Source organism: Schistocerca piceifrons, chromosome 3 (assembly GCF_021461385.2).
Source record: "Schistocerca piceifrons isolate TAMUIC-IGC-003096 chromosome 3, iqSchPice1.1, whole genome shotgun sequence".
Taxonomy (NCBI): Eukaryota; Metazoa; Arthropoda; class Insecta; order Orthoptera; family Acrididae; genus Schistocerca; species Schistocerca piceifrons.
In genome coordinates, this window is record NC_060140.1 from 417,082,354 (window position 1) to 417,102,705 (window position 20,352).

At 43.0% G+C, this 20,352-nt stretch overlaps 1 protein-coding gene across 1 annotated transcript in view; it reads right to left on the minus strand.

Moving 5' to 3' along the window:
• LOC124788704 (LIM domain only protein 3-like) overlaps positions 1–20,352 on the minus strand; it is a 339,539-nt gene that overhangs the window by 278,950 nt on the left and 40,237 nt on the right. Inside the window, exon 4 of the mRNA XM_047255984.1 lies at positions 6,619–6,744. Within this exon, the coding sequence (XP_047111940.1) occupies positions 6,619–6,744 (126 nt within the window). The remainder of the gene's footprint in view (positions 1–6,618; positions 6,745–20,352) is intronic.

Consider the following 20,352-nt stretch of genomic DNA (forward strand, 5'->3'; position numbering starts at 1 on the left):
AGCAGTGTGTCGTGCGTCCTACACGTTTCCATCCCCCCATCCTCTGCTCCAGTTCCTATTTAAGATTATTCGCTACTGAAACTACAGGAAATTAACTTCAGTTAAGCTATAAATACAATATTGTAAATAATTAAAGCCAGTTTATTAGAAATATTCAGACTACTCCTTTTTATTAATTTCCTTTATGATTATTGTTGAGACTTAAGTACATACCATATACATACAAACAATAATAAAAATATTAACATTTATAAGCTGATGACTTTGTATTAATGACAAATTCGAAAGGCGAGCTACAAAAATCAATTCATTTTTTCAACTTAAATTGATATAATTATAATTTTAAACTGCCAATAAACAAAACAATGACATTCTACATCTACATTCTACATTGATACTCCGCAAGCCACCCAACGGTGTGTGGCGGAGGGCACTTTACGTGCCACTGTCATTACCTCCCTTTCCTGTTCCAGTCGCGTATGGTTCGCGGGAAAAACGACTGCCTGAAAGCCTCCGTGCGCGCTCTAATCTCTCTAATTTTACATTCGTGATCTCCTCGGGAGGTATAAGTAGGGGGAAGCAATATATTCGATACCTCATCCAGAAACGCACCCTTTCGAAACCTGGCGAGCAAGCTACACCGCGATGCAGAGCGCCTCTCTTGCAGAGTCTGCCACTTGAGTTTATTAAACATCTCCGTAACGCTATCACGGTTACCAAATAACCCTGTGACGAAACGCGCCGCTCTTCTTTGGATCTTCTCTATCTCCTCCGTCAGACCGATCTGGTACGGATCCCACACTGATGAGCAATACTCAAGTATAGGTCGAACGAGTGTTTTGTAAGCCACCTCCTTTGTTGATGGACTACATTTTCTAAGCACTCTCCCAATGAATCTCAACCTGGTACCCGCCTTACCAACAATTAATTTTATATGATCATTCCACTTCAAATCGTTCCGCACGCATACTCCCAGATATTTTACAGAAGTAACTGCTACCAGTGTTTGTTCCGCTATCATATAATCATACAATAAAGGATCCTTCTTTCTATGTATTCGCAATACATTACATTTGTCTATGTTAAGGGTCAGTTGCCACTCCCTGCACCAAGTGCCTATCCGCTGCAGATCTTCCTGCATTTCGCTACAATTTTCTAATGCTGCAACTTCTCTGTATACTACAGCATCATCCGCGAAAAGTCGCATGGAACTTCCGACACTATCTACTAAGTCATTTACATATATTGTGAAAAGCAATAGTCCCATAACACTCCCCTGTGGCACGCCAGAGGTTACTTTAACGTCTGTAGACGTCTCTCCATTGATAACAACATGCTGTGTTCTGTTTGCTAAAAACTCTTCAATCCAGCCACACAGCTGGTCTGATATTCCGTAGGCTCTTACTTTGTTTATCAGGCGACAGTGCGGAACTGTATCGAACGCCTTCCGGAAGTCAAGGAAAATAGCATCTACCTGGGAGCCTGTATCTAATATTTTCTGGGTCTCATGAACAAATAAGGCGAGTTGGGTCTCACACGATCGCTGTTTCCGGAATCCATGTTGATTCCTACATAGTAGATTCTGGGTTTCCAGAAATGACATGATACGCGAGCAAAAAACATGTTCTAAAATTCTACAACAGATCGACGTCAGAGATATAGGTCTATAGTTTTGCGCATCTGCTCGACGACCCTTCTTGAAGACTGGGACTATTTGCGCTCTTTTCCAATCGTTTGGAACCCTCCGTTCCTCTAGAGACTTGCGGTACACGGCTGTTAGAAGGGGGGCAAGTTCTTTCGCGTACTCTGTGTAGAATCGAATTGGTATCCCGTCAGGTCCAGTGGACTTTCCTCTATTGAGTGATTCCAGTTGCTTTTCTATTCCTTGGACACTTATTTCGATGTCAGCCATTTTTTCGTTTGTGCGAGGATTTAGAGAAGGAACTGCAGTGCGGTCTTCCTCTGTGAAACAGCTTTGGAAAAAGGTGTTTAGTATTTCAGCTTTACGCGAGTCATCCTCTGTTTCAATGCCATCATCATCCCGTAGTGTCTGGATATGCTGTTTCGAGCCACTTACTGATTTAACGTAAGACCAGAACTTCCTTCTTTAGGAAATAGCCAGAATGAAACAAAATTGTAGATGATGATCATATTTTGTAAGAATTTCAGCATATTAATTACCTACGGAGGTATATTACTGTGGATGGAGATAATGATGGTGACACTGAATTACGGAGATATCAGAATAAATGTGGCATTGTAAGCTGAACATCAAAAAATTCACGAACAGTCACAAAAATTAAGTTATGTAAAGTGATGGCTGTACCTGTTCTATTGCGTGGCAGTGACTCCTAGGTTATGAAGAACAGAGATTCTAGCCACGTTCAGGCGGTTGAAATGAAATTTTTAGGGTCAGTCTGAGGTTGCTCTAGGCTGGTCAGAGTTCCTTATGATAACATTAGACAAGAAATGAATATTTTTGCAGTAAATGACAAAATAAAACAACATAAAAAATTAGGAGGAACATGCAGAACGAATGACAGAAACAAGGATCCCAAGGATTATCTTACAATACAAACCAAACCGAACGAGAGAAATTGGACCGACAGTTATAAGGTGGAGCTGAGGCCAAAAGGTCGGTAGATCTAATCTGTGAAATGCAGGAATCGTAGTAGTAGTAGTAGTAGTAGTAGTAGAAGAAGAAGAAGAAGAAAAAGAAGAAGAATAAATGCAAATTGCAACCATCCTGCGACAACATCTGTAAGTTCTTTGCCGAAATCGGTGCGTTGTCAGTAAACGAACTTTTGTTGTACAGGCGGAGATAACGATTCTTTACAGTAGGCCTTCTCCCTCGAGGTAGTAAAGAAAAACGAAGTCGAGAAACAGTCGTCTATTGACTTTTGCGGTTCTTATAAACATTTTTAGAAACAAAGTGGTCATAACACCTATCGTACCATAACTAATTAATTTATCGATCTCGTGTAAAACACCCCGAGAAATCTACGGAAAGTCGGCCGAAACAACGGATCCCACTTCTGTTATCATGACAAAACACTACTGTCACACACCACCTTCTCCTGCCACATTTGCGTAACATGAAGATTAATGTTCCGCGAAGAATGTCAACTGCTTCGAGAGTTTTTTGCCACGAAAAACAGTGTTACAGAAAAAAATTCAGCTGCAGTTTGTTACAGTGCTCGTCCTGAACGGCGACTGAGAAGGTATGTGCCTTTCTCGCTATCGCAGCTCCAAGCACACTGACCTACTGCATAAGGCAAAGTAGCGTCTGTTTCTTTTCATTCATCACTTCCCATGTTAAAGAAAACGGAGTTTGCTTCTAGGACAAGCTATGTGAAAAATTTAATAGTCTATTGGCTACTTCAAATTAGAAACTTTGTTTGCTGTACGGTTTTTAACGATTCATTGGCATAAAGGGCTTACTTAGTAATCGTTATACTCTTGTCTTGGTTGCCAAACATGTTCTTTATTTTCATATGCCGCGCTATGGGTTACCTCGTCATCTGATTTTTTGCATTAATACACAGCATCTTATCACTCGTAAACATCCCACTTCAACATTAGAGCTCAAACTCTTACTTACTTAACATGCTAAAGGTATATAGCATCAAAGAGTCTAAAGAGGCTATATGAAAACAGTGGTGAATAAACCAGCACGAATAGCCTATTTATTTCAACCCAGTTGATAATATACGGTCAGTAGTACGCCGGTAGCAGCTCAGTAATTTTGTAGCTGACTAACTCTTTGTCATTAACGTTGACGCCTCTTCCGCCTCTTGAGTATTTTATAGCCCAGTTTTCTTGCTACTTTGAAGTATACATAATTATGGAATCATATAGGGATGTAACCTTTATCTTACTTTTCTGTTCCTTCTTTAAGAATTTTAGCAAACCTGCTTTCGCAAAATTGATTGGACCTTTGCATCTGGCCTATGAACTGTGTCTATGAATGGCGTTTTCTTCTAGTCATTGGAAAGGCAGAAACCGACATGGTCACTGCGATAGTAGTTTATATCAGTGCCAGAGCGGTATCTCAGCGTATTCGGTCAGGAGATAGCCATCCCCTGTAATAAAAAAATAAGTACAATTCTCATCGACGGAACGTGAAAGATATCGTGGGACATCAGCACAGAGCCACTGATGAAAAGTAATGATGGAACAGGCCGAAAGAAAAATGGTTAGTGTCGCTTTCTTCGTTGGGTTCGAATCCTGGTACCTCCTCAGATTTTCTCCTGATGTAGGGGGTCCGGTACGGGGTCCACTCAGCTCGTGTAAGGCCAAGTGACAAACTGCTATAATAAAGAAAGAGCTGCATCATGAGGGTTCGTCTCGCGGCAATAAACGGCTGGAGGGATTGGCGACTTGCTGATCACAGGTCTCAGGATCGCAGGTCGCTCCTCGTACTGCCTTTAAGGCAGCTGGTGTGTATTTCACTTAAAAAATTTCTCATTGCAAAGTGGATAGTTTCTTTATTTCTCTCTGTAGTTTCCCACTGAAGAAACTGAATCGTTACCAAGGTTGTATATTATTGTTTGTAAGCTACGGAGACAGTACAAGGTTTTACAGACGAATGATAATTAGTGTTGCACAGGGACCTGATCGCTTATTTACGGTTTTTAATCAGTAGTCGTATTAATTGACAGGCTACCTCAGTAACAACCAGACGTGACTAAATGTTTCATCGCCTTTGATATCCGAAAACACCAGTTCTGTGAACACACGCAAAATGTTCACTGTTTGAGAAGTGTTCAAAAAATACGCTTTAATAAAAGTAACGTTTCCAAAATAGTTTTATCCAGTTCTCATTTTTTTCTGTATGTTGATGTACAGGGGCACCGCCACAGGTTGCGTAGTGAGTGATTTACTTCGATCGTCCTCATTCTTTGGACGTGAGCTTCCTCATCTGTAACGTCTGATCAGAAATACCCAGACACTACTATATAATGTGTGATAGACCACTGGCAGTCAAGAGAGGCGGACCTCTCAATACAAGGAGGCGGGAAGAAGCTCTAACAGACAAATGGGACTGTAGGGAGAGCTCAGAGACTTCGAACATGCACTTCTCATTGTATGTCACCTGAATAACAAATCCATTAGGGACGTTTCTACCTTTGTAAAGCGGCCCACATTGACTGTTGGTGATGTGACTGGGAAGTGAAAATGTGAAGAAACAACGAAATGTAGCCAGACCAGGCAGACCTCATTTATTGACAGGCGAGGACCGTCGAGCGTTGCGGAGTGCGGTTGTAAAAAATCACGTGAAATCAGCCGGCGAAATCACTCTTGAGTTCCAGTGCTACCAGTAGGTCAGTCAACGGTGTGCGCAGGGAGCTAAAGAGAATGACGTGCAGTGGTCAAGCAGCTACTTACTAACCACACATATTTGTAGCCAATGCTAAGCGGTGGTACGAAGTGTAACGCTGCTGGAGAGCGGATGACTGGAAACGAATGTTTTCGAATTATGAATCATGCTATACCCTGTCGAAATTCTATGGAAGAGTTTAGGTTTGGCAAATGCCTTAAGAAAATTACTGTCGTCATATGGGATGCCAACTGTGAAGTATTATGGAGGTGGTGTTACAGGGTGGGAATGTTCTTCGTTATTTGAGTATGGTCCCCGTCTTGTGCTTAATAAAACGATAAAGGAAGCATGTGAACACATTTTACAGCAATGTGCACTGTATACTATAGTAGAACAGATGAAGACGACTGTGTCACCAAGCCAATGCACCCCGTCATAAATCAGCATCTGCGAAGTAGTGATTTGTGGACAATAACATTCCCGAAATGGACTGGACTGTTCATAATTCCAGTATGAAGACATTGCAACAGGTTTCGGATTAGTCGAATTCAGATCCTAAGGTCCAACCAAACTATCTTAAAGATGATTTTACTGCTGTTCCTCCAGAGACATTCAGACACTTCATTGAGAGTGTACTCAGCAGAGTTCAAGCCATCATGAAGGCGGAAGATGGACGTACCCACATGTTAATGACCACTAATGGGTCTCCGATACTTTTCATCTGTGTATCTGAAGCCTCATCTGACGATATTCGAGTCTGGAGACCTAAATCAGCTGAAATAAAAGAAGTAATATGCGGATTATGGCTGTCGCCGCGTCTCATCCAGGCTTTGCCTGCATTTGTTAAGTTCTCCTCATACATAAACTTGTGAATTTGTAATGAGATGTGAGGCAACCAGATGCATCAGTTTCTTGCAGAACCTCGCTTTGAGACAAATGATTAAACAAAATTTGAAGAGGCTGTGGAATGCCCGAGTGTTCTAAATGTTACCCAACAATTTAATGTACAGTGTAAAGAACTCAAGCCGAGGTTGAGAACACCAAACAAAATTTTGAGCTGATAAGCTATTCTAGTAGTTAAACATTGTATGGTCGGTGAATAGTTCTCTCGTACAATTTTCTACTTTTCCATTTGACTCTTTTATGGCCAACGAAGCAGACAGAATAAAATGACGTGGCTTCGTGGAAAACAGACTGGTCGCCTTCTCCTTAGTGAATTTACTTGACTGAGTTTCGCTGAATATCTCCGTTGCTGAAATGGTCGCCATAAGTTACTTTACGGTTGGGACCGCACTTACCTGTGGTTGCACTGCTGGCAGGCGAAGCACTCGAGGTGGTAGACGTTGTTTCGCGCGCGCATCACCATCTCGAAGGCGGGGATCACCTTTGAGCACGCCGCACAGTGACCCGTGTTGCCGAAAAGCCTATAAGCACACAGACCATCTTCTACACTAATTTTCAAATGGACACTGGGGAATAGGAATACAATAACACGAGATTAAACTTAATAAAAACACTGGGTTCCACGCAGTACTGAATTCTAATCTTCGGTGCTACAGCCGCTCTAGTGCTTGACTCGTACGTCATCATATTTATGTCTGAGCCATATTGTCATGGATATAAACCGGAAATAACTTCAGTCTTTCGACCAATGCTTATGGAGCATGGACTGCATGGGAATTCTTCGTAAAGGTACTGGTCAACCAGTTCTGATCACCCAAATATAAACATCTGGAACCTCCCCTGTTAGACTGTTACTTATCATGTATTGGCTGAACAGAACTGGACTTCATGATGAGTCAGATTCCGAATTACTCTTCCTAGAGGGAGCTGTAGAAGGTGAAATGTGCAGAGGAAGGCAGAGATTGGAATACATGCAGCAAATAACTGATAACGTAGGCTGAGAGTGCTACTCTCAGATTAAAAGACTAGCGCAGGAGGGAAAGATTTTGGTAAGGAGATATCCCGTGACGAAGGAGAGATTTAAAGTTTGGAAGGGTTTATGCGTAGCGTCTGTCTGAGGTCGGGCGTGGGAACCAGCCCCGTATTCACCTACTCTGATGTTCGAAACAGCCTAAAATCCACATCCAGGATGGCCCTCGTCGTTAATCCGCCGGGCTGGCGTATCTCCTCGTAAGTCGCTCGGCTATCCGGAAGGGTCAACAACAGATCCTGATCAATGGTGCAGACACATTTTTGAGTGTTGCTGGTTTGACTGTACATGTTATTAAAGGAAAACTGTTGGCAATACATGACCCTAAGATGAATATAGACTTTCTATGTACTGCATACAGGGTGTATCAAAAAGAATGGCGCAAACTTACGCGGCTGAAAGTACACGATAATAGAAGCACACATGTCAAGTAAACATGGGCTCTAAAATGCATATCTTAAGAGCTATGAGATATTCTTGATTTTCAATATTGTGAAACAAATCTCTTGTACTACAAGCTCTTTGGCTTCTATATTTTGGGAATTGTTGGGACGGACCAAAACAGGAAAAAAAAGTCCAGAAAACATTTGCTCTAAAATACATACCTTAAAAGTTATAAGCTCTTGTTCATTAGAAGAGTTGTGTTCAAAGTACCGAAGATGAACAGGTGCTCACAGCTGTTAAGGTAAGCATTTTAGAGCACATGTTCACTGGACTTTTTTTCTTGTTTTGGTCCATACTACCACTTCCCAAAATATGGAAGGCAAAAAGCTTGCAGTAGATGTGATTTGTTTCACAATATTGAAAATCACGAATGTCTTATAGCTCTTAAGGCATGCGTTTTAGAGCGCATGTTTACTGGGATGTTGGTGCTTCTATTATCGTGTACTTTCAGTCGTGTAAGTTTGCGCCATCCTTTTTGATATACCCTGTATGTATCAGATACTTTGTACGAGGTCAGCTACATTGTACGTTAAGGCGGAAGGCTTCGAATTCAATAATGTTAACGTGAAATGACGAGCATTTAATTGCAGTCTGAATCAATTTCTTCCTTTTTTTCTTAAATACCCATTAGCGCTAATTACTGATTTTAAATAACAGCCTGGTAGAAATGATGTCATTTTCTGGAGAATTTCTAGATCGGTGATAAATATAGTGATGCTGAGTTCGTAAATGCTTCCTACAGTCAGCATCTCATTATGCATAACACATAAGATTCGAAGAATCAATTTCCACTGAAATAGAACTGATCGAAAAACACAGAAAACCTGTTATTATTGTCTTCCATGAACTTCATCCATTTTTTTTCTTTAATGTGAACAGATGTACAATACATATACAGTCTGTGACAAAAATACTCGAGCGCTCAAAAGATATGGCCGAATGTCAGTGAAATGTCGTGTGGCTACATCATCCCGTCGGGTTGTCCGGTCGAATGGTGCACGTCTTTTTATGTGACGCCACTTTGGTGACTTGTGTGTCGATGAGGATGATACGATGATGAAGACAACACAATACCCAGTCCACGAGTGGTGAATACCTTCGACTCAGCCGGGAATCGAACCCAGGCTCCTTTGCATGGCATTCTGTTGCGCTGACCAATCAGATAGCGAAGCGAACAGTGTAAGTTCGTAAACATACATATTATCGTAGTGCAAGAAAATGATTAGCATCGCAGTTATCTGTGAAAAGTAGAAAACCACTAGATTGCATTAGTGTTATGACCAGGCCTGGTAGGGTATACAAAGGGCTGTTAGATACAGAGAGATGCAGCGTAATCGCTTGAGAAAGTGCTATCATCACCTGAAAGAGTTTGAAAAGCGCCTCATTGTGGGCCTCTGTTGGGCCGGATGGTCGAATCGTGAAATATTCAGATTTATGGCACATTCGAATGTGACAGTAGCCCGATGTTGGACTGCATGAGAAAGGTAGGCACACTCTTCGTAAAGGTACCGGTCAACCACTTCTGACCATCACAAGGGAAGCTCGCTGTATTGTGTATCAAGGACATCGTAACCTCTTTAAATCTGTGCCTAATATCTGAGCACATGTAACCGACTCCTTGCAACGCTCTTATGTCGTCCCACAGTATTGGTTGGAGACTAGCAGCAGTTGAATGAGGGAATTACCGTCCAACGCATAGGCTGAAGTTGTAACAACACAAACGGCTGCGTTTAGACTGGTGCTGTGACCGGGAATGAGGGGCTGCTGATGAATGGCATCATATTACATTCTTACAATGTTTTTGAGAGACAAAGCGGTGTTGCTCGTAGCGTCATTGTGTGGGGAGCCGTCGGGTATAGCTTCAAATCACGTCTGGAAGTGATTGAGTGAACAGTGATGGCTCGGGCGTCCTGCGACCTCTTGAGTTAACCCTCGTGTGACAGTATCGTGGTGCCATATTTCAGCAGGGCAATACTCGTCCACATATGGCACGTGTCTTCAAAGAGACACGTGATGTTAGGCAGTTCTCGGATCTGTCCCCATCAAAACATGTGAGACACCAGTTCGGACTTCAACCTCGTCCTAGTTCCGGAATACAGGATATCAGGGACCAGTTACTATAGCTGTGGGCCAGCTTGCCTCAGGAGAGGATACAACGTACTTTCTCAACCGCATGAGTGCATGGTCCAGGTCAGAGCGAGTGTAATGTCGCGCTGATAGGTGGCCACATAATAATCACGCCAACACTATCATATACTCCTTCAATCCGTCAAGTCTCATTTCATTTCCTTCTCCCCCACTTTATATTTCACTTTTTTTATCAGGCAATGTGTACTACGCAAGCCACCATACGGTGCATGGCGTGTGTACGTTATAATCAAAAATGATTTCAAACAAAATTTGAATGTTTGAAATGACAATATGAATAACAGTAGAGTTAATAATTAAGAGCATTAACATAAAAGTATCTACTATTATTGTTGTTGATCATAATAATAAAAATAAAAAAGATTGTAGTAACAGATACGAATTTTATTTACGGATGTGCAGAGGTAAGGAATATATTATGACTTAGCGAGTTCTTGGGGACACAAATTTAGACTGTATCGTCTATAGGCTTTGGAAAATGAGGAAACGGGAAATGGGAAATGAGGCAGGAATGAGTACAGGATGAAGGGAGGCATTATTGTTGTTCTAGTAGATGGGAAATGAGTCAGGGATGAGTACAGGATGAAGGGAGGTACTATTGTTGTTCTATAAGATAAACTACTATCCGTCCTTTGTAATTGAATATATTACACAGTTTTCTTATGTTGTGTGGGAGATCGTTTCGGAGTCGTGTTTGGTGCTGAAAATGACGTAGAAAAGGCGGCTGATTGAGTTGGACGGAAAGGATTTTGTTCTGATGGGAACGAATGTATCTTTTTTCACGCATTACGGGTTCAGGAGAGATACGGTGGACAGTGTATGTTGATAAGGGTTTGAAGTCGACAGAGTGGAATTCTCTGAGATTGTCCGCATGTAATCAGGGTGCCAGTACGTGTGCATAAGATGGTGGGATATGATTGGTGAGTTATACGCCACATATACAACAGCGTGCAAAACTTAAGAACGAATGTAAGTTTCACATGATGTTTCACTGTCAGGAAACTTAGCTCGATGAAACTTGGTCCAGACCTAGTGCTACAGTATAGTGCAGATGTAACTGAGTGAAATATGCAATGAGACGAACAGGAAAGACACTTTCATTCAGAGACGGAACGCTGAAGTCACCGCGATTCGTGATGGTCCTCTGGACATTGCAAAAAGCGGGACATTTTTCTTAACAGGGTGAGCAATGCATTCTGTGGAACGGTCAACAATGCTGTCCACAACGTTCGTACGGAGTTCTATTTGTAGGACGTTCCTCCACTACCGCGGTTGACATCTCCAGGATGATCTTTTGTTCATGATGGAAGTGTTGCAATACATCTTCCCATCGTATCTCACAAGTGCTCGAAGTCGGAAAAACGGACAGATCAGTCCATTCGCCGAAGATCGTCTCGTTACGAGAGCTCTCTCGCCTGCGTTGTTCGATGCAGTCGTGCATTGTTATCCGTATACCAATCAAAAGATACAAATTGGGAAGACGTGCGGTATCTGTATAACATTCACCAGTGAGTAAACACTGTTCAAAGATTTGGAGGTCATTACGCCATACGTCTTTATTCCTCTCTACACCATAACAACCGGACCTCCAAAACGATCTTGTTCATAATTTTCCTGGGTCCCTTAAGTGTTCCCACATCTCACCATTCCGAGGTACATCCAAACTCACGACTAAAACTGAATCTGCTCTCAACTGACAAGAGCACTCAACCCCGCTCCTCGTTCCTACACTCCGTACTGGTCATCGGGCAAAGAGATCACCCCCATACAGTCACTGTGTCCTTATGAAGCGTGAGACACGTGCCTTGCAATCCTTTCAAGTGTGGTTGCAATTGTAGCCATTATTTACCGTGGGTCCCATCCTGCCTGTTGCACAATGTAGCGATCACCTGCTGGAGTAGGTGACCGTAGTGGACCACGTCCTCTCTTTCGGGCAGAAGTGCCTGTGGTGCGTACCGCTTCCAATGGACGTAAACAAGTGCTGTGAGCAGTACCAAACCCCTGGGCTACACTCGTCACACTTCGTCCTTCTTCCAGTTTCCAGATAATTCTTCACTCCTGTGAAGACATCCAAATGTTATCTGCGGCCCGGGGGGTGGGGGGGGGGGGGGGTGGGGGGGTGGGGAAGGCAGTCCCATTTGGCTCTACAGTTATATTGAAATTATGCCAAGTCCAACTTTCTGAGCACGAGTTCCGCATTATCATTTATTCATGTCTACTAATTAATATTTTATATTACTTCATCTGCCTCGTCCTCAAGTTTTGCAGAACAGCAGACACTGAGATGACGAAATTCATGGGATGGCGGTGTACATATGTACAGATGGCAGCAGTATTGCTTACAAAAGCTACCAAAGGGCAATGCATTGGCGAACCTGCCATTTATACTGAGGTGAATCATGTGAAAAGGTTCCGACTTGATTATAGCCGTGCGGTGGAAATTAGCAGACTTTGAACGCGGGGTAGTAGTTGGAACTAGTCGTATGAAACATTCCATTTCGGAAATTATTAGGGAATGCAATATTTTGAGATCCACAGTGTCAAGAGTGTACAGAGAATACAAAATTTCAGGCATTACTTCCACAACAGTCTTCACTTAATGATAGAGAGCAGCTGCTTTCGTGTAGAGTTTTCATTGGAAACAGACAAACAACATTGCGCGAGATAACCACAGAAATCAATGTGGGACGTACGGCGAACGTTTCCGTTAGGACAGTGCGGCGAAATTTGGCATTAATGTGCTATGGAAGCAGACGATCGACTCGATTGCCTAACAGCCGACATCGCCTGCAGCGCCTCTCCTGGACTCATGACCGTATCAGTTCGATCCTAGACAACTGGAAAACCGTGGCCTGGACAGATGAGTCCCTCTTTCAGTTGGTAAGAGCTGTGGCGCAGGTTCCACGAAGCCCTGTGCCCAGTTTGTCAACAAGGCAGTGTAATGTGAGACCTTCTCGAGCCCATATCCAGCCATTCATGGAATTCATGTTGCCAAACATGTCACCATGCCACAATCGTCCACGACTGATTTGAAGACAATTCTGGACAGTTCGGGCGAATGGATTTGGCCAACCAGGTCCGCCGACATGAATCCCACCGAACATCTATGGGCCATAATCGAGGGATCAGTTTCCGCACAAAATCCTCCACCGGCAACTCTTTCGCAATTATGGACGGCTCTAGAGGCTGTATGTGTCAGTATTTATTTTTCCAAAGACATGTTGAGTCCGTGACGCGTCAAGTTACTGCACTACACCTGGCAAAAGTAGGTATTCCATGACTTTTCTCACCACATTGTAGTTACGCTGAACTTACACCAGGTGACATTCAACATTGTGAGCACTACTGCGAGACCCCTGGAAACATGCCACCACCACTATCATTCATTTTCCTCTAGTAACTAATGATTTATATTGATCTGCTTCGTCTTTAAGTTGTACAGAGCAGTGTGTATCGTAGCAGACGTTCATCACTATTTGACCTTCCCTAATAAGGATCGTGCAGGATAAAATCACTTCGATTAACTACTGGAAACACAAGTATTGGTAGTTTTTTAGGCTTGAAGAGAAGAGGCTTTTTGTTTTCATAGGGCGTGGACGAATGTTCGTGCCTCCTTGCCCATGGTAGCGGTAGATCACGCGAATGACATCGTTCACCACATCATTGTTAAAGCACTGCGAAATACACGTGTGTGGCTGTGTCCGCCAGCAGTGCTGACGCAGGATTAGGCAGAGGAGCGCCACCGGTAGGTACACAGTGTCAGATCCCGATACGACCGCCACTTGGCAGACCGGCCGCGGCGCGGAAAATGCGGGGATCGGGTCGCGATTATTGGGCGCGCAGTGGGAGGGGTCCGGTGGCCATCAATCGGCACTCGGCGCACAAAGGCCTAAACGGCGCATTATCCGCGGCTCGTGGGGGTGCCGGGGGGCGGGGCGCGCACGTCAGCCGTCACCGTGGCCGGCGGCCGGCGCGCGGGGCTTATTGACGCGCGGAGCGACGCGGCAGGGGCGCGCTGCGGCTCGACGCCACGCCAAGCCGGATGCAGATTGATGGAGATGGTTGGCCGCGGCAGGCGGTGCTCGGCGCGCATTGTCCGCCGGCGGCGGACCGGCCGCTGCCGCTGACGCCGACTCTGACGCTGACGGCCGCTGATGGCGCCCTCAGCAGCGCGCTGTCACACAGCGGGGCTCCGGGTCGCCGGGCTGCCCTCTGGTGGTAGCCCCCAAATCACTACTGCCTCTGCTTGGCCGTTTCTGATTGTATTCTTTGATTACGTGTCCAAGAAACGAGTCTGGCCTACATGTTTACAACAAAACCGTTCATTAGGAAACGTTTTCCGTTATCATTTATCTTATACGAGTTTTAAGTCACTGGCGAGGGGCAAAGATCCTCTACGCACGGGTTTCGTCTGTTAGGGATTACACAGTCTTTGGCTGCATATCTCAATAACATCCGTACGTTAGATTTTGCAGGCGGTAGCTGATCGACCAATTCTGTGTCAGGGTGGTTCAGATTTGAGCTAGCGTGGCCATGGAGACTGTGAGACAAAGGTGTGTTTACGGACTGCAGGCCTATATGCATCTAGTGGACGCTACTTACAAGTACTTGAGGTGAAGACGTTGAATGCTCGTGTGCTTTGAAGTAATATCCTACTTTTCAGTTTTACTGATGCGATTCTTTCTGATCATGGCTAACTCTGTTGCTGAGCCCGAAAGATGTGTTTCATTAACACACCTGCAAATATAGGTCATGGCTCTCGTTACTGTCCCATTTCTGTAGTACTAGCTGAGAAGCTGGTGTGCCTCAGGTACTTACAAATTCCAATCTCCTGTTAGTCCATCTCCTCCACCATCTTCTCTCTGTCCGTTTCTTCCTCCCTTCTCTCTGTCAATCTACTCATCCCCCTCCTGTCCATCTGTTCCTTCTCCCTTTCGCATCTCATTCTGCCTCCTTCCGCGCGACCGCTACGGTCGCAGGTTCGAATCCTGCCTCGGGCATGGATGTGTGTGATGTCCTTAGGTTTAAGTAGTTCTAAGTTCTAGGGGACTGATGACCTTAGAAGTTAAGTCCCATAATGCTCAGAGCCATTTGAACCATTTTTTTCTGCCCCCTTCTAATTCCATCTCCTCAGTTTTCTCTTCCCCCTGTTGTTCCCTCTCTCTCCGCCCATATCCTCCTCCCTTCCCCCTATTCATCTCCTCCCCTTTACTTTCTCTGTTCATCCTCTCGCCGGCCGCGGTGGTCTAGCGGTTCTAGGCGCGCAGTCCGGAACCGCGCGACTGCTACGGTCGCAGGTTCGAATCCTGCCTCGGGCAGGGATGTGTGTGACGTCCTTAGGTTAGTTAGGTTTAAGTAGTTCTAAGTTCTAGGGGACTGATGACCACAGATGTTAAGTCCCATAGTGCTCAGAGCCAGCCATTTCATCCCCTCCTCTCACCTCCCTCCATCTCCTCCTCCTCCCTTGCTCTGTCCATTTACACCTTCCCCTCTATCCATCTCTTCCTCCCTCATCTCTCTGCCTGTCTCTTCCTCCCCCTGTTTCTGTCCATCACCTCCTCCTCCTCTCTGTGCCTGTCTCTTCCTTCCCCATCCTCTCTGTACATCCTAGTCTCGTCCTCCCTACTGTCTCCACGTTATCACACTCATCCATATGGGAGGCTGGTGATCCTTACTCCCACAGTGTTTATTTCCAGATTTTGTGACTAACATGTGTACTAAATTTGATCGAAATCGTTCCGGAGGTTTAGGGTAAGCTTTTTACTCATAGGTTTGATCGCATACTCGCACGTCAAATGTATTTCACACATATTTAACATATTTCGTGAATATCTGTGCACATATTTCACGCGTATGTCTAGCGAGTATCGCCCTGCAGTTTCAGTTTCACGCAACTTAATGTTTGTCAGTAGTAAAGAAATAATAAATTAAAACGTCATGCACGATGCTGCAGTTTCTCATGCATCTCACTTTGTATGACCTCAGAACTGTCTATCGTAAAATGATGTACTTTTCTAGGTACATTTAGTGGTATCTCTGGATGCTGGTTGCGAAATGTGAATAGAGTTAGTAGCAAAAGAGTGATACATCAAAATATCATGCATTATGTGGCAATTTGGTGTCTTATCTCTGAACGATGTGTCGTACAGTGATACATTTTGTAGGTGCATTCAGCGGCAAATGTAGATACTGCCTGCGAAAAGTGTTGCGATCAGAATTAGTGACAACAAAGTAGTAAGTTTGAACGACTTACGTGATTCGGTAGTTTCTCGCGAATTCAGTGTTTATGATGTCGCATCTTCTAATCTGAGTGTCATACAATGATGTAATTTTTCGGTACAATCAGTGATATATGTGAATAATGTGTGCAATATATGTCGCGAATATATTTAGTAGTAAAGAAGTAACAAATTGAAACATCGTACTTCATGTTGTAGTTATACTACATCAACCCCAAAAATGTAGTAAGAGACAACTTTCATTATTTTGTGGGAGTCGTCAGCGAGAAAATGTTTCGCGAAGGTTTGAAATCATGTGTGAAGTTTGTTGTAAGTCTCTAACTGCTGTCTCTCAAATGCTGGGTAATTGAACTATACGTATTCATGTCGTGGGCTACACTGATTTTTGCATCCCGACCCCTTTGATAGGTGGGTGGTCCTTACCCCCACAGTGATTCTTTCCAGGCAGTAAATGATATGTTTAACAAGTCTGGTTGAAATCGCTTCTGCGGTTTAGGAGGAGATGTGGACATACAGAGATACTCGTACATATATACTTACATCCATTTCTACAATTTGTATGGATTACTAAGGGGATTATGAATTATATGGTGTTCCATTTGTTGTGATTTTGATGGTCTATGTCGTATCCACTTGGCCCCATGGATGGTTTCTGTAGTTACATTTTAGAGCTATCGTGTTGTTTTCTTGAATAAGAATCATACATTATTTCCATATGTCTTTAGTTATTTCTCGTACCGAAAGCACTCATAATTTTCCACGCTTTATTGGTCAGCTCCCATGTTCCCTTTTACGTTCTATATAATGTCATAACTGACATGAGGACACTTAAATGAAGACGTTCTGTCTTAAGTGATATCGTTGATTATGCCAACTGCTATCGGCAGATTCTACAGTTGTTCCTTTGGTTACAAATTACAACAAAAATAATGTACATCTGAGGTGTTCAGAACTTCGAGACACGTGCTCATCTTAAATATGTTGAGAGGACTAAATGACTAATTCTTCTTGTTAGCACGTCTTCGCTTATACAACGTGGAATCTTTATCTACTGTGCGCAGGCTCACTGTAAGTGAAGATGCTATATATTTCCGCGTAGTTCTAGTAAGCGCTGAATACTTTGTATTGCTTAAACATTTTCAGTATCCTCTATATATTACACATTCTCGACGTACTGTCGGTTGGAATACTGGTCAATACACTGTAGAAATAACAAATATTTTAGTCTTTAATCGAAATTTTTTATTTTGCCTTTTGGTTAGCGGTTTCCGTACGCAGTACCATCCTTAGGTGACGCAATGATCAAAGAACTGCAGTTCATAGAACAAAAGTGCAAGAAAATTAACAAAATGTTTTTCTCTATAACAGCATATGTATGGTATAAAATGTAACTTTAAAATGTATAGGAAGTTCCGTACCCCTGGCACGCAGTTATCAAGCTTGCTTCCCAAGTAAGGGTGTCAAATGCTAAAGGCAAAGGTCAATTTTGAGCTTTAAATAAATGTAAAATGCAACGGGTAGTCATTAAAGTGCTCTGCTGGTACAGCGTTTCATTTTTTACCACTTCAAAAACATATTCTATGCCATTTGACTCTTTAAATGGCAAAAAAGAAAAAAAATGAAACTGTAAACAGGGTCCCTTCTTATCGCTATTAGCCGCAATTTGTATCTGTTGAAAGCTCAAAATTGACCATTACTTCTAGTATTTGACACATCTACTTGGGGAGCAAGTGTGACAACTGCGTGCGAGGATTAAGGGGCTACCTAGACATTTTAAGGTTACGCAATATATGATGCCTATACAGAAAGTAGATTAAGTTTTCTCCAGCAGCAACGAATGACAGGGATAACGTGGTCATATTTTTGTCTGTGTGTTTGTCCGTTCAGTCGTCATTAAGCTGTGCCAGCCTGAAGTTCTTGTCGTTTCCAGTTATTTCACAAGCACTGTTTTAAATGTGTGTCACAACTGAAAATCATGCGTTCATGCGAATCGGGAATGACCGCGGTCATTAATGAGGTTTTTGTTAGCAAAAACTATAAACCGACTGAAATTTACCGTCAACTGTGTGAAGTGTACGGAAAGTACGTAATCACTGAAGGTGGAGTGCGTCAGCTCTGTACTACTTCTATCACGATGGCTCCCCAGAGCTTTCGGTGTGTCTTGGTGTTGTTCATATCACAGCGATTGCCCATCAACCCCAGACAAGAATGTTCGGAGACGGGTCCATGACATGCACATCTCGCTCGGTAGCGCTCTACATTTGTTAAATGGGATTGAAGTAGTTGACTTAGGACGAAAAGTGTTTCCCGCAAACAATTTTAACAATGATTTTATCCATACTGGATGAGAGGTCGTGGTTGTGAATGTCAATGTTAAAAAATATATAGGCTCATCCACTTGTTTATAGTGTAAAATACTAAGATTGACGCGTTTCGGAAGTCAAGCTTCCATCATCAGAATAATAAAGTAAAAGAACCTGTTATAACTCGCTAAAATGGGCTGCAACAAGGGAAGTAGCCACCATGTTTTAATTTTATTATCAATTTTATTGTGCCTGGTGCATGTTCCAATTTAGCGAGTTTTAACAGGTTCTTTTACTTTAATATTCTGATGATGGAAGCTTCACTCCCGAAACGCATCAATCTTAGTGTTTTACACTATAAACAAGTGGTTGAGCCGATATATTTTTTAACATGAATTTTAACAATGTTCCGGAGTGACGAAGTGCTGCACCGTATTGCTGAAGGCGTACTAGCTGACCTCGTACGTGACTGCACTGTTTCTTTATCCTTCTGCGGTGAGTGACAACGACTGATTAGGGTCACCATTTAATGTCATGCAAATATACTCCACACGAGAATAACTACAGCACCTAGGTGAATGATCACCTGTTGCCAGGGGCATGCATTGCACGCACTCATACCACTGTGAACTATCCGCCATTTTGTTTCTGCCACACTGTGGCGTTGACTGTAATGGAAAGCTAGAAAGATTTCAAATTTCATAGAGTGTTTATACGTCGCTATACGTCTGCCATGTCTGAGGCAAACTGAATTGCCATATTTTGTGCGGTAAAAGGCGTCAGCACATTGACGCATATTGACGGATCCTGACTCACGTCAATATTCATCAGTCAGTCGTTATTTAAATCGCTGAACTGCAAGTAGATACACTTTTTTGGGGTGTGTGACGTACTGGTTCATACCCTTTACCCCAGAAACCATGACAGTTCAGTTTCCCTCAAACATGGCAAACGTGTAGCAATTCTACGAAATTTTAACTCTTTGACGTAATAAGAACATGTGGAAAGTGTTCTTTGCAAGTCTGTGAACCGCGGTCGACAAAACATAGTTACTGACAGCAATAAATAAATGTGAATTCACCACAGGAAGACAGTAATTCCCAATGATCGGAGTAGGTTACAACACGTAACAAGACAGAATACAACTTCATTCGTGTGGCCATATTGTCCGTAGTTGCTTTAGAATTATTGAGAGTATTTTAATTCCATTTTCGCAACTACAAGAAAATGTGTGTTTTTGTTACCAAATGCTACCTTTGTTTTATTGAAGTAAAACGTCATCGGTGGTCTGTAAAGAACGATATTTAAATTCGTCTCGCTTCTAGATTGTTACAGATGTTGATTCTTACATTAGATATTCCATGCCTCACGTCAGGAAACGCTCTGTGCACGTCTCTTGGCTATTTATTCATTTTACGAACTGTTGTTTCGGGCTCAATTCCACACTGCTTTGTAGAACTACGAGGGTTTGATCCTAAACATAGAACAGTGTAGCCTGCTACTGTTTATTTGTATCTTTCTGCCTAAATATATATCGTGTGTTTTGCTTTTTCGTTGATCTAAAGCTGCTTTTTTTTATTTCCTTTTCCAGCATTTGGTCATTACTCCATTCAGTCACGGTACTACTTACTTACTTAACGTGTACGAGAAAAGGAGGAGTAGTGATGGAACTGAAAATCTAAATGGTGGTTGGGTGCCGGGGAAGAAGGGCTGGGGCAGGAGTTGGCGGCAAAGACGAGTAAACAGTTAGTGCAAAGTAATGAGATAGAGAGTGAATTGAACGAAAGAGAGGAGGCGTCTATCTTTACTGTTTTTGGTGATGTTCATTTTTTTTCTACGGTGCTTGGTCTGTGATACTCCTGTTTAAGATGATCTGGGAATACTGAGTGGTTTGTATTGTACTTCCGTGCCCTCATGTGCTCTTTGTATCTTGTTTCAGATGTTCTGCCAGTCATCTCAGTCACA